An 18,746-nucleotide genomic window follows, 5' to 3' on the forward strand; every position below is an offset into this window, starting at 1 on the left:
TTGTTAAAAACAAGTAAATTGAATAGATGTAAGTAAGAAAAAAATTTTAGGTGAATTTTTTTTTTAAGATTTATTAATTTGACAGAAACAGCCAGCGAGAGAGGGAACACAAGCAGGGGGAGTGGGAGAGGAAGAAGCAGGCTCCTAGTGGAGGAGCCTGATGTGGGCTCGATCCCAGAACGCCGGGATCACGCCCTGAGCCAAAGGCAGACGCTTAACGACTGCGCCACCCAGGCGCCCCTTTAGGTGAACTTTTTAAATAGTTTCCTCTAGATCTTTTTGGTAACCTTGAAGCTTTGAAGTTTTGCTACGTTTAAGTGCTAAATTATGTTGAATTCATTGAATGTCTAGGTCATTTCCAAATAAGACAAAATAAACATTAATTACTAAACATAAGTTTATCTACTTTTGGTTTCCTTATTACAGAGAAACTAAAAATCAGTTTGGGTCTGTTAGTAAACATGTTTTGTGCTTTATTAAAAGATTATACTATGAAGAAACTCATGTTCCTAGAAATTATAAAATGCATTAATAAATGCTCCAATGTAAAAATTGCTGATGTACCAGGCAATTCATAATTGCTTCCTACTTAGTTTTCCCTAGAAATTAAATTTTCTAAGGGTGAGGAATTCTAATATATGGTATTAAATGTACTAGAAATAAGAGAAACAACTGTGTATGCAAGGAAGGTAAGATGTTTTTGGTAAGAAAAAGTATGAGATATAAAAAATACATTTTTGTTGAGGGAAAAGAAAACAATTTTGTTCTAAAGTGAGCCTAATTATTTGAAGAGGGAAAACTTAGGACAAAATCTGAATGTAAAACAGTTGTAGAAGGTTCCTAGCAAAGGGGCCTTTGGAAAGGAATTTTATTTGTAGTGATTACTGTCTAAGATTAAATTTATTTAAGAATGAGTTTTATCAAAAGTACACTGGTACAAAATTAGAATTTTTTTCTCTCTGTTAAAAGGAAAAGATTTTCTTAGGTTATTGATTTGCTTTTTATAAGAGTTTGTTAAAGTTTTTCTTTACCTTTCATGTAATCTGCCTGGAAACACAAAGATTCTATGTTTTGTCTGTTGGGTCTTTACCAAAAAAGCCTGAGCCTTCTTGCTCACAACTATATAACCTTCTGTACTTGCTTTTGAAATCTTTTGTCACTTTGGTTAAATAGGAAAGTATTGTTTCGGAATGATCTGTGAGCCTATTTAATCAACTGTTCAAACCTTTTGATATTTTTTGAGAAACTTGTCAAAGTCTAAAATGAAATCTTTTAATCACACTCTAAGTGAAATATTCCAGAGGCCCGATGGAACATTTCAAATGTTTTGTTCTCCTTATACAAACAGAGGTATATTACACTAATTAGGCTTATTATGTTCAATTACATGGGAAGCATTGTCAATAAGTGATACTAAACCCTCTTAAATTATATTTGTGTAGTTATTAAAATAAGTGTTTAAAAATTGTATGAAATCTGATATTGTCCTAGTATGGTGTTATCTCGATGTGTTACGTGTCACAGAAAAACCAAAGTTACTTGTCCACTGCCTTATCATTCATTCTAATCAGCTGTTTCACCGTGGCCATTTTTAAGTCTTTTATCATTTACAGACACATATACTTCTATTCAGATGCTTTCACAAAAGCTTCCCTGCATATGTGTTTCATCTTCAGTGAGACTCCTGGAAGGAACTCCTGAGTACAGGTTTCTTTTGATGACCTTGATTATAAAACTGAACTGGGTAAGAATTTCTGGGCACTAGTGGAAACTAAACTAGATTCAATGCAGAAAAGAATAACATGGGACTGAGTGAACTGAAGAGGATGATTATAATTTCTATGACCTTTCTGTTGGAACCATTAATGATTTTTTAAAATATTTTGTTTTCAGATTTAGGGGAAAGTTTTTCTCTTATGCTATGACTTACAACAATTTGATAAATATTTTGATTTGTTCACAAAGGTATATTTTATCTTTTTTTCCCTAGCTTGATCTTTCCAGAGCTCCTAAACTTTCAGTGAGTATTCTTACATTTTCATAACAATTTTCTATTTGCATAAGTTCAGTAAAAATTTGTTCTCCTTGTAACAGGACACAACTGGAAACACTGATTATATTACCATGGTTTTCACTGGAATGTTGTATTTGAGGGAGACATGCATAGACTCAGACATGCCCACTCAGCTTTAAGGTTGACTTTATTGGAACCAATAAAGCTCCTTGGAAAAACAGCCTGATACCTTGCTTACAGGGTTCCAAGAAGCCTTACTGGGTGAGTAAACATGGTCACTTCATTGTGGGTGCAAGAACTTCAGGATATTTGGGGGACCTCAAGAAGAGAGGAATTAACCCAAAACCATAGATATTACAGGCGAAGTCTCATGCAAGTATTTGGGTTGGCTTCTGGCCTTCAGAGGCTGTTAAAAGTTCAGTCAGGAGATTCCTTACAAAAAGTTCAAGCAAAGCAGATTTAAAAGAGCCTTTATGATCAATCACTATTTTTGCTGTACTTATGTAAATAATCAGGCCAAGTTTATTGAAACTAGATTTATTTTGTAAACAAATTAGCCTTAATCTGGCTATCTTTGGTAAAAATAAGGGTGATTATAGAGAGAAAAATTTTGTTTCACTAACACACTTGTGTGGATATTAGATTCTAACGCAGTTATAAACTGGACTAGATCCTGATTTCTTTTCCTCCAATGCCTGGCTCACCAAGTGAACATCTTCGATATTTTTGCCATCCTTTTGACTTGGAATCATTGAGAACTAAACGTGACCTTTTCCCTGAAGCCCTGCAAATTGGATATGAATGAACAACGTGGTGTAAACTTCAGAGAAATCACCACAACAGCTCATTTATAGACAATCTTCATGCCTGTCGTTCTATGGGCCACTCAAAACAATCACCAGAAATACTCGAAGTACAAAGAAAATCTGTCAGATCGCCACCACCACCCCTATCTAAGTTGCTCTAAGCCTGCCTCTAGAAATCCTCTCGACCAGCTACCCTCAGTACTCAGAAACTGGTTTATAATTTGATCCAGTCCTTAACCATTGTTTTTTCTTTTATTTCCACAGAAATGCCTCTTATTATCTGATTATTTGAACCACAGGCTTAACTTTGAGAAGACACCTACAGCCCTGTGTCCTGAAATGAGTTTAACTGAATTGACCTATTGTCAGACTGAGAGATTCAACAAGAAGGAACAATCTACCACCTCGGTTTGTAATGTGTGAAACTTCCAGGAAAGCTTCAGTGGAGGGGGCTGTAGAGGCCAAGGGCAGGCCACCCCAAAATGTCCCCTTTGGCATATTATTTTAAATAAAAGTTACTTAAGAGATTACACAAGAGGGACACTCAGATCCTCCTCTGTCTTCCTGAAAGCAGGAAATAAATCTCCCATGTGAAAAGGTACGCTTTCCGTACCACAGGGTAGAGATACTGTTACCAGAGATAGGAAATTTAGAGCTAGAAAGGCTGCACAGACATCCTGGTTACTTGTTATTAACTTATTACCTCAGTCCAGATTCGGTTTAGAATTCCCTACTAACTGAGGCTCCCAAAGTTAAGTTTTCTTTGTCCTGCCAATTCCTTATAGATTTATACTCTGTTATAAAGTATAAAAACTGCCTACCTTGGTCATTTCTTTAGGTCTCAATTGCATTATTGGGCCTCTGTTTTTTTTCTGTTAATCTGTCTCATGTCAATTAGTCTTAGGCCAGCTGGAAGAACCTTGATGGGCAGAATAAAATTTGAATTCCTCCCCTACAAATGATATGAATTTTGAGAGGCGAATGATGGCCGTGTTTCCTGGATCATTTCTTCCTGCCTTGGGGAGGTACTCTACTGAATTTGATTATGGTATATTTTGTGTTTACTTTTATAAATTAATTTAGGCCAACACTGGGTGCAAATTGTTGTTAGAAATGAAAATTGATAGAATTTCAGTTACATCACTATTCCGTTTGCAGACACTTGATCTGTGAAACACTATATTTTTATTCATAAAATTTGAATTAAGCAATATTAAGAGTTAATTTAGCACAAATTTTGCATATGTATACAAATCTCTACAAACACATTGAACACATTTTATATAGAAATGTAAACATTTAAAAGTAGATATCAAAAAAGAATACTTGCTTGAAATGATAAAAAATAGTAAAGTTCCTTCTAAATTGATAACATTTTCCCTACAATTTACTTTCATTGAGATATATTATATTTTTTACATCCTAGGTAGAAGGAATTTAGCAACAGAAAATGGTTTGCTGTGCTACGTTCAATGTAATGAGAAATACAGAGGTGAGACCATCAATTTTTGTTTTGTTTTGCTAAACACTTATTGATCCAATTACAGCATATACTGAGTGGTTTTTACATTTTAGGGCTGAACCCTTGAGCATGGAGGGAACTGTTTAGCACTGAGCAGGGTTTAGTGTATGCCTATGTTCCCAGAATTAAATAAACCAAACCAACTGAAAAACAGAAACCCCAGCATCTTTTAATTTTTGAGCATTGTAATTGCGGGCTTTCTCAAATATTAGGCTACCTTATACCTTCCCTATTTTATCCGAGTAATTATTTAAACTATTAAGTATGTCACTTTGTTTCAAATTTGGTATAAGCAGGTCCTTTTTTCTTTTCAGAAATTATTAAGCTCTGTTGGTACCACAGCAGAACCTTCTTCAGTTCCAGAGGCTTCTTCTGGCGTTGGTAGCTCCTGACAGTGGTACTTCACTTTAACTGGTTTACCAGGGTACCAGACCAAGTGTATACGACAGGGAATGATTTCCTAGAAAATAAATAAGAGTTCTACAATATTATGATCTGCAGCAATCTCCGGTGAGCGCAGTTCTGTGCTGTACAAGTGCGGCCGTACTGACTCCGGCCCCGGCCCTCCACCTTGTTCACGTCCGTGCAGTGACCTCCCTCGGGAGCACCTTCCAGGCCCCTCGGAGGTAATGTGTGCCCTGCCCCGAATGCAGGAAGGGTTGTTTTGATCGTCCCCAAAGTTTTGGTAACTAGGAGAGATCCCCCAACCCCATCCAGGTGGTGCCTGAGGTCTGTTAAAATAGCAAACCCCTGACTTCACCACAATGGCCTCTGCACATCCCCTTGTTCCGTCAAATCTGTGGATGAACAGTCTGGACTTTGCAGAGAAGAGCTGCGTGGTGCCTCGATCCCTGCCTGCCGACCCCCCGTGGCCATACGTTACCCCGAATCAAACTCTATGTAAACCGTGGAGCTGCCAGCTTCGCTGTTTGGTCTCCAGGTGGCTTCTCAGTTTGGATGATACTTTAGTGCCCCTCCTCTACCTTGTAACGTACATACAGTTTTGTTTTACCTGTGTCGAGAATTCATGGAGTAGAACCGTATAATCAAAATCAATTGCATCATCATTTGTTTTCTAGAGAAAGAAAAAAAGAATGTAATGAATAGGGTAGATTTATATTAGCTCAGAGTTTGTCATTATAAATTCCTGTTTGGATGAGCGCCTGGAAGCTCCTGCTGCCTCTTCAATTTGCCCCTTAGCTCTTCTAGAAGCAGCCTGCATTGAGATGTGAAAGTCATGGAGTCGCACTGCTCTGCCACCGAGTTAGATGAAAATCTAGTTGAATATCTATCACTTTTGCTCTCTAATAAGTATGGTTTTAAGTTCTACGGGAATAGGGAGACTCTTTCGACGGCCTGTGGAATCTAGATCTTGTCTATGCACCTCCATCTGCTAGGTTACCCCGATATGCCAAACGACAGGACAAGGGGCAGCGCAACTGGTATCTCTAAAATGTCACGTGGACCAGGTTCTTTGCTAAATACTTTATTCATGTTGTCATGTAATTCTCTGTCTTACAAGAGTATGTATCATGAGCCTGGTTTTGAGGTTACAGCTCATAAGTGAAAAACAGGAATTTGAACCCAGATGCACTGACTCTCCCACCCACGTTCTTTATGTGCTGCTTCTAAAACCAGAACCCTGGATATTTATAGGTAGGCAGGCAGACTATTTACTGTGTATTTCTATAGTGTTTTTTCAGGACAATGCCTTCTGTTTTTGAAAGTAGCATTTCTGGAGGAAATCATAGCAGTCTCTAGATTTTAGGCAAAAAAGAGAAAAGCCTGAAAAAAATAATGGGTTTCCAACTCCATTAGATAAACCAATTTGCTAACTACACAGAGTGTTACATATTTTTTAATACAAAAATTGGGGTTACTAGAATGTTTGTAAACCCTGTACCATTTAATGAAGACCTTCCTCCGTAACATTATTAAACCTTTCCATTTTTGTTTTCATAGATGGCTCCCCCTTCAGGAGGAAGCACCCTTACGCCAGTCCAAAAAGCAGAGCTTGTTAAACTGCAGCAGGGACACCGCACACCCCGGCCTGGCAGAGTGTCCCCGGCTTGTGCTGCCCTCACCAAGCCAGGCTCTGCCAAGAAGTAGTTATTTTTAATGTTATTCAGAAATAATCTCCTTGGCTTCTGTTCAAATTATCACAAATGCCAAATCCTTATAATCCAAATTAATGATTTACTGTTACATTTTCCAGTAATTCAGCACTTTAATCATCCTAGAGACAGACTAGAAGTGTTTTGTTTGTTCCCTTTTATTACTCGTGATCCCCACCAGAATCCGTGTGGTTTCAGTAGAGAGTAAGTAGGCTTAAATTATTAATATATACTATCCAAAGTAGACTTCCTAGTCGAATAAATAAGATCGGTAAGAAGGCTTCTATAATGCACCCTTGGCCAGTGGGGGCCTCCAGGTAGGGTAAGGCCTCGGGCTGATTGCTGCAGGATAATTTGGGGTGCTGGCTGTGTCTGGTTTGGACTTATAAGACTCAAAACAGTGCTCAGTTTTACTTTTCTCAATTCAGGCTAAGGGTGTGAGGAAAGTCCTCATCTGTTTCTGTTCTTGTTTTTTCTTCCCTAGCCAGCAAATATCTCCCTTGCCCTTGGTACAGTCCTCATGGCATTAGGAATGACATCTGTCCTCAGTTCTAAAGTGATAATCGTGCCAATCAGATGGCACAATTACTTTATATCTGCATTTCAGTCTTGTTACCCCACTCTTCTCTCAGGCCTTGTTCATTGGAGCTCTGAGTTTGTAAGCCTGCCCTTCCTTACACTACTGCGTCAAAGGGGACTTTCACCCTGAGTGTAAGGAAAGTAGTTCCCACCCAAAAAGCTTTTGGAAAAACAATAATCTCTCTCTGGTCCTGAGCCACCTTGGGCCACAGAGCACCTGCAGTCCCTTCCTACTCCTGTACTGTCTTGGCTTTATCAGCCCCACCATCCTGTGTCTAGTCCCCTAGAACAGTATATAGATCTGATCTCAGTGACTTCTGAAACATGGTTTCTTGGTTTGCTTGTTGCTGGGTTACTACTTTTGCTGAAAGATCATGTGAATCTTTAGTGGCTACATAATAGCAGAATCTGGAAATCCATGTGGATATTTTTTTTTAAGGAAACTCAATGTGTATCAACTTTGAAACCAAATTTACCAGTTGCTTCAGTGATTTAGATTTATGTTAATTTCAAGATCTTCAATAAATTTGTTAATCCTCATTTAATAGGCCCTAAGAGATGAAGAGATTTGCCTTGGACAGCCCAGCAAGCCAGCTGCATATTCAATTAATTATTATTTACCTAAAACCCAAACCTCACAGGGTAAAAAAAAGCTGAAGTTTCTACTAAGTGACCATTCTCCCTCTGCATTTTTTTTTTTTAAAGATTTTACTTATTTATTTGACAGACAGCCAGCGAAAGAGGGAACACAAGCAGGGGGAGTGGGAGAGGAAGAAGCAGGCTCATAGCAGAGGAGCCTGATGTGGGGCTCAATCCCATAACGCCAGGATCACGCCCTGAGCCGAAGGCAGACGCTTAACCGCTGTGCCACCCAGGCGCCCGTGCATTTTTGTTTTCTTAACTCTACAATTACTTTTATCCCAATTTTCCCACTTGTAGGTTGGGTGAATGATATTGATGGATAGATGAGAGGCATCAAAGACTGGCTAGAACAAGACAGAAATAGAGCTGCTGTATTTGGACCACACTATGGTCTGGTGGTTGTTGGTTTGGTAATGTGTCGTGTACAACCGCAAATGAAAAGAAAGTACTGGCAGTAAGAGATCCTAAGGAGTGGGAAGAAGGCACCATAGGACGATCCCAAGCTCATCTCATCAGTGGACACACTGAAGCAACAACCGCATGGATTGCAACTAACTCTGAAGACAACCCGAAGACTGGCAGAGCTCTTCCGCTGCTGGTTGTGGAGAGAAGGCCGCATCAAAACAGGTGGAGACACAGTGGGACACCAAACCCCTGACATGACTAACAACAAGCAGGAGGGATATCACAAGCACAGAAGAGTGAGAGAATCAAACCTCACACCAGACACCCCTGACCCTGGGGACCCACCCTGGAAAGAAGAGTCCCCATAATATTTAGCTATGAAATCAGTGGGGCTTAGCTCTGGGAGAGATGGACGGTATAGGAAATGAAGCCCTTCAAGAGCCAGGGCACTAAATAATAAGGCCCAAGACAGCACAGAAGGAGCACTTTGCAAAGCACCTGGGGTACATGTGAAGGGGCTTTATTGACTAATTTTAGGACATATGACAAAGGGACAGGGATCTACAGATTTCTCCAGGAACAATAGTGGTGATTGCTGCTCTTTTCTTGCCCTCCCCAGCCTAGATAACCCGATGCTTATGGGAGCTATGTATTAGACAGATGCGATGTCTAATACTGTCCATCTACCTTGCTCTAGGACCCTGTGCCCACCCCGGAGTTCCCCTGCAGCCCTACCACACCCAGCAGGCAGCACTGGTAAGGACTGGTGCCCCTCCTAAGCCACTCCTGCCCTGGGGAGAGGAGACAGAGATAACCCTACAAACTAGCATGCCCACAGTTCTTGGGGCTGGGCCTCTTAGCTGGCTATGCAGGGAGAAAAGCCCTGTACTTTACTTTGAGGTACCCACAGCTTTTGCAATGGCTAACTGCATCCAGCCACATTGAGGGCCAGCCCTGCTCACCAGTGATCCCACAGCTGCCGTAGACAGGACCCTCAACACCATGGAGAGCAAACCCTGCCCCGTGTGCCTGCAACAGGTGCACTGAGAGCGAGCCCCAACCGGTGGCATGCCCACAGCATTCACAGCTTATCAAAAACAGGAGGGTACATGCAGCCCATACAGGGGACATCTTTGGAGCACCCAGTTCTGAAGACTAGGGTGGGGCGATTGTCCCCTATGGGGACACCACAGGACTGCTTCTACACAAGGCCACTAATTTCAAGACCAGAAGACTTAGACAAAATGAGGAGACAGAGGAATATATCCCAAATGTAAGAATAAGAATCACCAAACAAAAAGATCAAAGTAACGGCCATAAAGAAACTCACTGTACCTACAAAAAGTGCATGAACTCAGAACTTCAACAGAAGGACAGAAAATATAAAAAAGAACCAGTCAGAGAGGAAGAATGCAATACCTGAAATGAAAAATACACTAAAGGGAAATAGCAGCAGAACAGATCAGCGACCTGGGAGACAGGGTAATGGAAAGCACCCAAGCTGAACAGCAAAAAGAAAAAAAGAATAAAAAGAGAGTAGGTTAAGAGACCTTTGTGACCTCATCAGGCGTAATAACATTGTCATTATAGGGATCCCAGAAGAAGAAGAGAGGAAAAAGGGGGCAGAAAACTTACGAAAACCTCTCTAACCTGAGGAAACAGATATCCAAGTCTAGAAATCACAGAAGGCCCCAAACAAGGTGAACAAAGAATGTCCACACCAAGACACATAACTACAATGCCTAAAGTAATGATAAAGAGAATTTTTAAGGCAGCAAGAGAAAACAAATAGTTAAACACAAGGAAAACCCCATTAGGCTGTCAGCTAATATTTCAGCAGAAACTTCAAAGACTGGAAGATGGTATGATGCATCAAAGTGCTGAAAGGAAAAAAAAACCTATAACCAAGAATACCTGACAAGGTCATCATTCAGAACTGAAGGAGAGGAAGAGTTTTCCAAACAAAAATTAAAGGATTTTATTACCACTAGCCAGCCTTACAAAAAATGTTAAAGGGAATTCTTTAAAAAGAAAAGGCCGTAAGTAGAAGAAAATGATAAAAGGAAAATTTCACTGGTAAAAACAGACAACTAGTAAAGGTAGTAGATTAGTCACTAATAAAGCCAGTATGGAAGTTAAAATGCAAAAGTAGTAAATTGAATTTTATCTACAAAAGTTAGTCAAGAGATACTCAAAAATATGCAAAATAAGAGTAAAAACTTAGTGCTTTTAGAATATGTTCAAACTTACTTAAGTGACCATCAACTTAACATAGATTGCTATACACATAGGATGTTTTACATGAATACCATGGCAACCACAAATCAAAAACCTGTAACAGATAAAATATAAAGCGAAAGCAATTCAAGAATAACACTAAAGAAAGCCATTAAGCCACAGGGAGGAAAGCAAGAGAAGGAAGAAACCCAGAGAACTGTAAAAATAACCAGAAAAATTAACAAAATAAGTATATGCCTATCAATAATTACTTTAAATATAAATGCTCTAAAGGCTCCAGTAAAAAGACAGTGACTAAATGGATAAAAATGAAGACCCGTCTGTATGCTGCCTACAAGAGACTCGCTTCACACCTAAAGACACAAGCAGATTGAAATGGAAGGAATGGAAAAAGATAGCGCTTGCAAATGGAAGTAACAAAAAAGCCAGGGCAGCAATACTTAGACAAAATAGACTTTAAAACAAAGACTGTAGCAAGAGACAAAGAAGGGTGTTACATAATAAATCAATTTCACAAGAGCATAGATAATATAGGAGCACGTAAAAACATGAAGCAATAATTAGCAGACATAAAGGGAGAAACATGAACAGTAGGGAACTTTAACAGCCCACTTACATCAATGAATATATCAGACAAAATCAATTAAGGAAACAGAGGTTTTGATCAACATATTAGACCAAATGGACTTAAATTTGTTGAGACTTGTGGCCTAAAATGTGGTCTGTCCTGGAGAATGTTTCATGTATACTTGAAAAATGTGTATTCTGCTGTTTTTGGATGGAATATTCTGTGTATACAGCAGACAAAGCTCAAAGTCATTAGAAGGAAATAAAGATTAGACAGAAAAAATGAAGCCAAGACCTGGTTCTTTGAAAAGATAAAATTCATAAACCTTTAGCCAGACTCTAGAAATGAAAGAGGAGAAATAATAAGTGATACCACAGAAATACAAAGGTTTATTAGAGAATACTAAGAAAAATGAAATGCCAACAAATTGGACTAAGAGAAATAAGAACAAATTCCTAGAAAAATACAATCTTCTAAAACTGAATCAGAAAGAGAAATCAGAAAAGACTGATTACTAGTAACAAAATTCTATCAGTTAAAAAAAAAAAAAAATCTCCTCACAAGCAAAAGTCCAGGACCAGAAGACTTCACAGATGAATTCTACGGAACATTTGAAGAAGAGTTAATGTCAGTTCTTCTCAACCTATTACAAAAAATAGAAGGGGAAGGAAAACTAGCAAATTCATCTTAGTCCAGAATTATCCTGATGCCAAAACCAGACAAAGACACTACAAGAAAAGAAAACTATAGGCCAATATTCCTGACGAAGATAGATGTAAAAATACTCAACAAAATATTAGCCAACTGAATTTAACAGTAATCTTAAAGGATTATTCATCACAATCAAATGGGATTTACTCCAGGGATGCAAGGGTGATTCAATATTTGCAAATCAGTCAAAGTGATACATCACATTAACAAGAGGAAGGATAAAAATCATATGATAATTTCAATAGATGCAGAGAAGATATTTAGCAAATTCAATATCCGGTCATGATAAAAACTCTCAACAAAGCAGGCTTAAGCAGGAACATATCTCAACATAATAAAGGCCACATATGAAAAACCCACAGCTAACATTATACTGAATATTGAAAAACTCTAAGGTTTTTCTTTAAGATCAGGAACAATAAGATCAGGAACAAGACAAGGATATGCAGTGTCACCACTTTTATTCAACACAAAGTCACATGAAGTCCTAGCTGCACCAATCAGAGAAGAAAAAAAAGGCATCCAACTTGGTAAACAGGAAGTAAAACTTTTGATATTTTCAGATAACATGATACTCTATATAATAAACCCTAAAGACTCCACCAAAAAACTACTAGAACTTATAAATGACTTCCATAAATTTCCAGGACACAAAATTAAAATACAGAAATCTGTTGCATTTCTATACACTAATAATTAGCAGAAAGTAAAATTAAGAAAACAATTCCATTCACAATTGCACTAAAATAATGAAGTAACTAGGAATTGATATAAACAAGGAGGTTAAAGATGTATACTCTGAAATGTACAGGACATTGATGAAAGAAGTTGAAGATGACACAAATGGAAAGGTATATCATCCTCATGAATATTGGAAGAAAGAGTATCATTAAAATGTCCCTACTACCCAAAACAATCTACAAATTCAGTGCAATCCCTATGAAAATACCAACAGTATTTTTCACAGAAGTAGAACAAATAATCTTAAATTTTGTTTGGAACCACAAAGGACCCCAAATAGCCAAAGCAGTCTTGAGAAAGAACAAAGTTGCAAGTATCCCAATTCCAGATTTCAAGATATACTACAAAGCTATAGTAATCAAAACAGTATGATAACTAGCACAAATACAGACACCTACATCAGTGGAATATGATAAAGAACCCAGAAAGAAACCCACACTTAAATATAGTCAATCTACAACAAAGATAGCAAGAATATACAATGGGGAAAAGATAGTCTCTTCAAAAAATGGTGCTGTGAAAACTGAACAGCTACATGCAAAAGAATGAAACCTGGGGTTTTTTTTCTTTTACAGCATAAACAAAAATAAACTCAAAATGGATTAAAGAGCCAAAAATGTGAGACATGAAACCATAAAACTACTAAAAGAAAACATAACCATCAACAATATGAAAAGGCAACTTACTGAATGGGAGATGATATTTCTAAATGATTTATCCAGTAAGGGGTTGATATTTAAATATATAAAGTACTCATTCAATTCAAAACCAAAAGAACAACAAGACCAAAGAAACCTCCAACAATCCAGTTTAAAAAATGGGCAGAGGACATGAATAGATGTTTTGCAAATAAGACCTACAGATGGCCAAAGGACACATGAAAAGATGGTCAATATCACAAATCATCAGGGAAATGCAAATCAAAACCACAATGAGCTCTCACCTAGCACCTGTCAGAATGGCTAGTATCAAAATGACAACGTGTTGGTGAATACGTAGAGAAAAGGGAATCCTTGCACACTATTGGGGGGAATGTAAATCGGTGAAACCACTGTGGAAAATAGTATGGAAGTTCCTCAAAAATTAAAAATAGAAATACCATAGGATCCAATAATTCCACAATTAGGTATTTATCTAAAGAATATGAAAACATTAATTTGAAAAGATAAATGTACCCCTATATTCATTACAGCATTATTTACAATAGCAAAGCTATGGATACAACCTAAGTATCCATCTATAGATAAATGGATAATGAAGATGTGGTATAACGAAAATGTGGTATATATATAACAGGAGGTTTTACCCAGCCATAAAAAAAGAATGCAATGGCCATTTGTAACAACATGGATGAGTCTAGAAGAGTACTATTGTAAGTCAGGCAGAGAAGGACCTATACCATATGATTTCACTTATATATGGAATGTAAAAAACACAACAAAACAGACTCATAAGAACAGAGAACACCGTGCTCACTGCTAGCGGGGAGAAGGTGGAGGGGATGAGGAAATAGGTGAAAAGGATCAAGAGGTACAACCTTCCAGTTATAAAATAAATAAGTCACAGACATGGAAAGTACAGCACAGGCAATAGAGTCAATAATATTAAATAATGTATCGTGAAGTCGTGACTCTACTTACGGTGATGAGCACTAATGTACAGACGTGCTGAATCACTATACTGTTTACCTGAAACTAATACGACATGGTATGTCAACTGTACTTGAACAAGTAAATAAATCAATAAAATAAAAGTGTTTGAAAAAAATCCATTTCCTTCCTCTGTTGTGTCTGTATTGCTATATTCTTACTGTTTTTTTCTCAGATTCATTACAATTAGTTCTAAATTATCTTGACATCATTTTCTACAGTGTAAACCGAGTCTCCCCTAAACTTTCACTTAAAGTCTCTTGTGAATATAATCATCTTGGTAGGTAAAAGAGAGCCAGAAAGAGGTAGAGAAACTTCTATGTGGCATCTTGACTTGAAATATAACAGTAATCAATTAGATGATAGTTTCTATTAAAAGCATTCTATAAAGGGAAAGAAATGTGTTGATTTTGATAACTAATTAAAAAAAACCGATTTTTCATCTGTTTTACAAGTGGTTTTTGAACAACACATCAAACTTACTGGCATTAATAATGCTTACTTGACATGGCGTGAGGGTCCAATATGGCAACGCGGGGAGACCCTGGACTCACCTCCGCGGACACACTGAGGCCACACCTACATATAGAACGATTCCTCTTAAAGAACTCAGCTGACTGAACGGCTTCTGAACAACAAAGGATAAAGGGGTCACATAAAGAATGCCAGGAAAGATGGAGACATAGTAGCCTTGGGAACCCCAGTCCAGGCTGCAAAGTGCAGTGAGGAGGGATGATACCACAGAAAAAAAAGCCATGGTTTAAAAGGGCAACTAGAATTTAAAGAAACTAGCTCTTGAGTGTCTTCCAAACAGGAGGGAACCCATGGAACATTCTCTGGGGTTGGAGAGGTTGGTGAGAGGTATTTATGCTCCCCCTCCACCATGACAGTGCAGATGGGAGTACAGTCCAGCACCCTAGTTGGCTGCGCCATTCCAATCCCAGCTGCCCAGTAGACAGGAAAAAAGCCATGGATTAAGAAAACAACTAGCGTATGAAGGAAAGAGCCCTAGAGGAGCTGCGGGAATGCTCTCCAGGGTCAGAGGGGCTGGCACACACCAACGTTTACAACCCCCCCCCCCCTTCAGCCTTGATGGTGTGAATCAGAGCAGGGTGCAGGAACCCTGGCCAGCTGACTGCCTTACTGAGCCCAGGGCTCCTGGCCACATCACCCCCAGCTGTCTCCCCAAAAAGACTCCCCTCAACAGCCTGAGCTCCAGCCATCCCACCAGGGTGGCTCCAGTATAGCACACACCAGAATGCCCCAGGACAGCACCCACTACAGCTCCAGCCGTATCACCAAGGTGTCAGAGGAGCAAAACACCCTGGAACATGCCAGGGCTGCTCCTGCTTCAGCTCCAGATAACTTATCAGGGCAGCCCTTGTGTGGAACACCACAGGACACCCTGGCATGTGCCCCATCTTGGCTCTAGCCATCCAGCCAGAGCACTCCCTTGCATGTAGCACCCTGGGGCACCTTGGCCCACACCTGCCTCAACTTCAGCTGCCCTGCCTGGGTGCCCTATGCTGAGCACCCTGGGACCACCCCTGCCTTGTAACCACTTCAGCTATAGCTGTCCTGCCAGGATGCCTTCTATGCAGAAAGCCACTGCCCCCCCCATTTGTCCCCACTTCAGCTTCAGGTGACCTGCCAGGGTACCCTCTGTGAGGAGTACTCAGGGACCCCCAGCTTGCACCCACTTTAGTTTTAGCTGTCCTGCCAGGGTGCCCTCTCTGCAAAGAACCCTGGGACCACCCTAACCCATGCCCGCTTCAGCTTCAGCCATCACCAGGACAGCCTCAGCACAAAGTGCCTCATGACCCCTAGCCCATGCCAGCCACAGTTCCAGCTGGCCAGCCAAAGTCACCAGGTACACAGTCTACACAGGGGATGACCATATACAAGACTATCCCTTCAAGTTTAGGAGAAGTAGCTGTTCTAATTCACAGAAACAGACACACAAAAGTCAAGCTAAATGGGAAGACAGAGGAATATACTCCAAATGAAAGAACAAGATAAAACATCAGAAAAAGGACTAAATGAAATGGAGACAAGCATTCTCTCTGATAGAGTTCAACGTAATGATCATAAAGATGCTTGCCAGACTGAAGAGTGAATGAACTTCGTGAGATCTTCAACAAATAGAAAATATAAAAATAGAACCAATCATAGTTGAAGAAAACAATAATTGAAATTAAAAATACACTAGAGAGAATCAACATTACATTAGCAGATGCAGAAGAATGGATTGGTGATCTGGAAGACACAGAAATGGAAAGCTACTAAGCCAAACAGCAAAAAGAAAAAAAAGAATGAAAAAATCAGGATAGGTTAAGGGACCTCTGGGACAACATCAAGTATACTAACATTAGCTTTATAGGGATTCAAAAAAAAGAAGAGAGAGAATGGGGCAGAAAACTTATTTAAAGAAATAGCAGGTGAAAACTTCACTAATCTGGGGAAGGAAATGGACATGTAGCTCCAGGAAGGACAGAAAGACCCAAACAGGGTGAAGCCAAGGAGGTACACCAAGACAATTAAAATACCAAAGATTAAAGAGAGAGAATCTTAAAAGCAGCAGGAGAAAAGGAACGAGTTATGTCCAAAGGAAATCCCATAAGGCTTCAGCAGAAAATTTGCAGGCCAGAAGGGAGTGGGATGATATATTCAAAGTCCTGGAGAAAATACCTACAACCAAGACTACTCTATCTGGCAAGGTCATCAATCAGAATCAAAGGAGAAATAAACAGTCTTCCAAACAAAAGTTAAAGGAGTTTTCCGCCACTACACTGGCCTTACAAGAAATTCTAAAGGGACTTCCTTAAGTGGAAAAGAAAAGGTCATAAGTAAAAAAGAAAAGAAGAAAAAAAGAGAAAATGTCATGAGTAGAAGAAAAATATGAAAGGAAATATTTCATGCTCAAAAGCAAACTTACAATAAAGTTAGTAGACCAATCACATATAACACTAGTATGAAGGTTAAAAGAGAAACAGTAAGATCAATTACATCAAAAAAATTAGTTAAGGGACTCATAAAGTAAGATGTAAATTAAAATTTTGGGGGGAATAAACATATAGTACTTTTAGAATGTGTGTGAACTTAAGTGACCATTAGCTAAATATAGACTGCTGTATATTTAGAATATTATATATGAACTACATGGTAACCATATATGAAAAACCCATAGTAGATAACAAAAAAATAAAAAGGAATCCAAGTATAACAGTAAAGGAAGTCATCACAAAGGGAGAAAAAGAAAAAGGAACAGAGAACAAATATAAAACAACCAGTAAGCAATTAAGAAAATTGCAGTAAGTACATACCAATCAATAATAGCTTTAAATGTAAATGGTCTAATTGCTCAATCAAAAGACACAGGATGAATAAATGGATAAAAAAAAAAAAGACCCATCTATATGTTGCCTACAAGAGACTCAATTCAGACCTAAAGACGCATAGAGACTGAAAGAGAAGGGATCCAAAAAAGATACACCATGCAAATGGAAGTAACAAAAAAGCCAGGGTAGCAATTCTTTTTATCAGACAAAATAGACTTTAAAACAAAGGCTGTATAGCAAGAGACAAAAATGGGCACAACAAAACGATAAAGGGATCTATCCTATGAGAGGAGATAACAATTATAAATACCTATGCAACCAAGATAGGAACACTTAAATACATTAAACAAGTATAAACACACCAAGGGAGAATCTGACACATATTAAGACATAAGGGTAGAAATACAATAATAGTTGGCCTGAGACAACATAGAATCCACAGTTTAAAAAGTCCTTGGGGCATACGTGAAAAACATTCATTTACTAATCCAAGAACATGTCTTGGAGGAATAGGGATCTTCAGGAGATTTCTCCAGAAACAAAAGTGCTGATGGGCGCCATTTCTCTTCCTCTCCCCCAGCCTGGACAGTTGGACACTTGTGGAGCCAGTGATAACACTCTCCATCAATCTTGCTAGCGCTACAGGCCCTTTCCCGTCCAACACACCTGCTGGTGCAGGTGTCCCTCCAAAGCAGGGCCTGCCCAAACACACCCTGCAAGCAACCCTGAGCGGGGGCTGGTACCACTCCGAAGTGACTCCTGCCTTGGAAGGGTGGTGAGATAACCCCCCACACCTGCAAGCCCACAGTTCCTGCAGCCAGTCCTTTTTGTTGCCTTCCCAGGGATCAAATCTTGCCATGAGGGGTATGCCGCAGGTGTGACAGAGAAGCAGACTGCAGACACCTAGTCTGACTGCTGGCCCCATTCATCAGTATGCCTGTGGCGGCCTCAGAGAAGCCTCTCAACAGTACAGGAACCAAACTGTCCATAGCAGTCAAGGCGGGACAGTGTAGCTGGCTGGACTGAAGGCAAATGGGGCTCAGCCACGACACATAGCCCTCACAGGGAACACTCCTGGAGTGCCTGATTCTGGCGACCAAGAGGGATTGCACCACAGGGCACCAACCAACTTCTACCCACGACCACTACTTTCAAAACTAGGAGATGTAGCTCACCTCCCTTCTACACAGAAATAAGCACAGAGAGACAATGAGGGGACAGAAAAATACACCCCAAGAGAAAGAACAACACAACCAAGGGAAAAAAAACTAAATAAAACAGAGATAAGTAATAAGCCTGAAAAAGAATTTAAAGTAATAGTCATAAAGATAATCACTGTTCTTGAGAAAAGACTGGATGAACTCTGAAAACTTCAACAAAGAATATAAAAAAAAAATAAAAAAAGAACCATTAAGAGAT

At 39.2% G+C, this 18,746-nt stretch overlaps 1 protein-coding gene across 1 annotated transcript in view; it reads right to left on the reverse strand.

Moving 5' to 3' along the window:
* Positions 1-3,986: 3,986 nt before the first annotated feature.
* Positions 3,987-18,746, reverse strand: part of RARRES1 (retinoic acid receptor responder 1) — a 48,818-nt gene continuing 34,058 nt past the window's right edge. The window contains exons 5-6 of the mRNA XM_045811757.2: positions 5,355-5,417; positions 3,987-4,802 (exon numbers count right to left, since the gene is read on the reverse strand). Coding sequence (XP_045667713.2) covers positions 4,653-4,802; positions 5,355-5,417 — 213 coding nt within the window. The 3' untranslated portion in view covers positions 3,987-4,652. The remainder of the gene's footprint in view (positions 4,803-5,354; positions 5,418-18,746) is intronic.

This window comes from Ursus americanus, chromosome 20 (assembly GCF_024610735.1).
Source record: "Ursus americanus isolate L20-20 chromosome 20, mUrsAme1.1.p, whole genome shotgun sequence".
Classification (NCBI taxonomy): Eukaryota; Metazoa; Chordata; class Mammalia; order Carnivora; family Ursidae; genus Ursus; species Ursus americanus.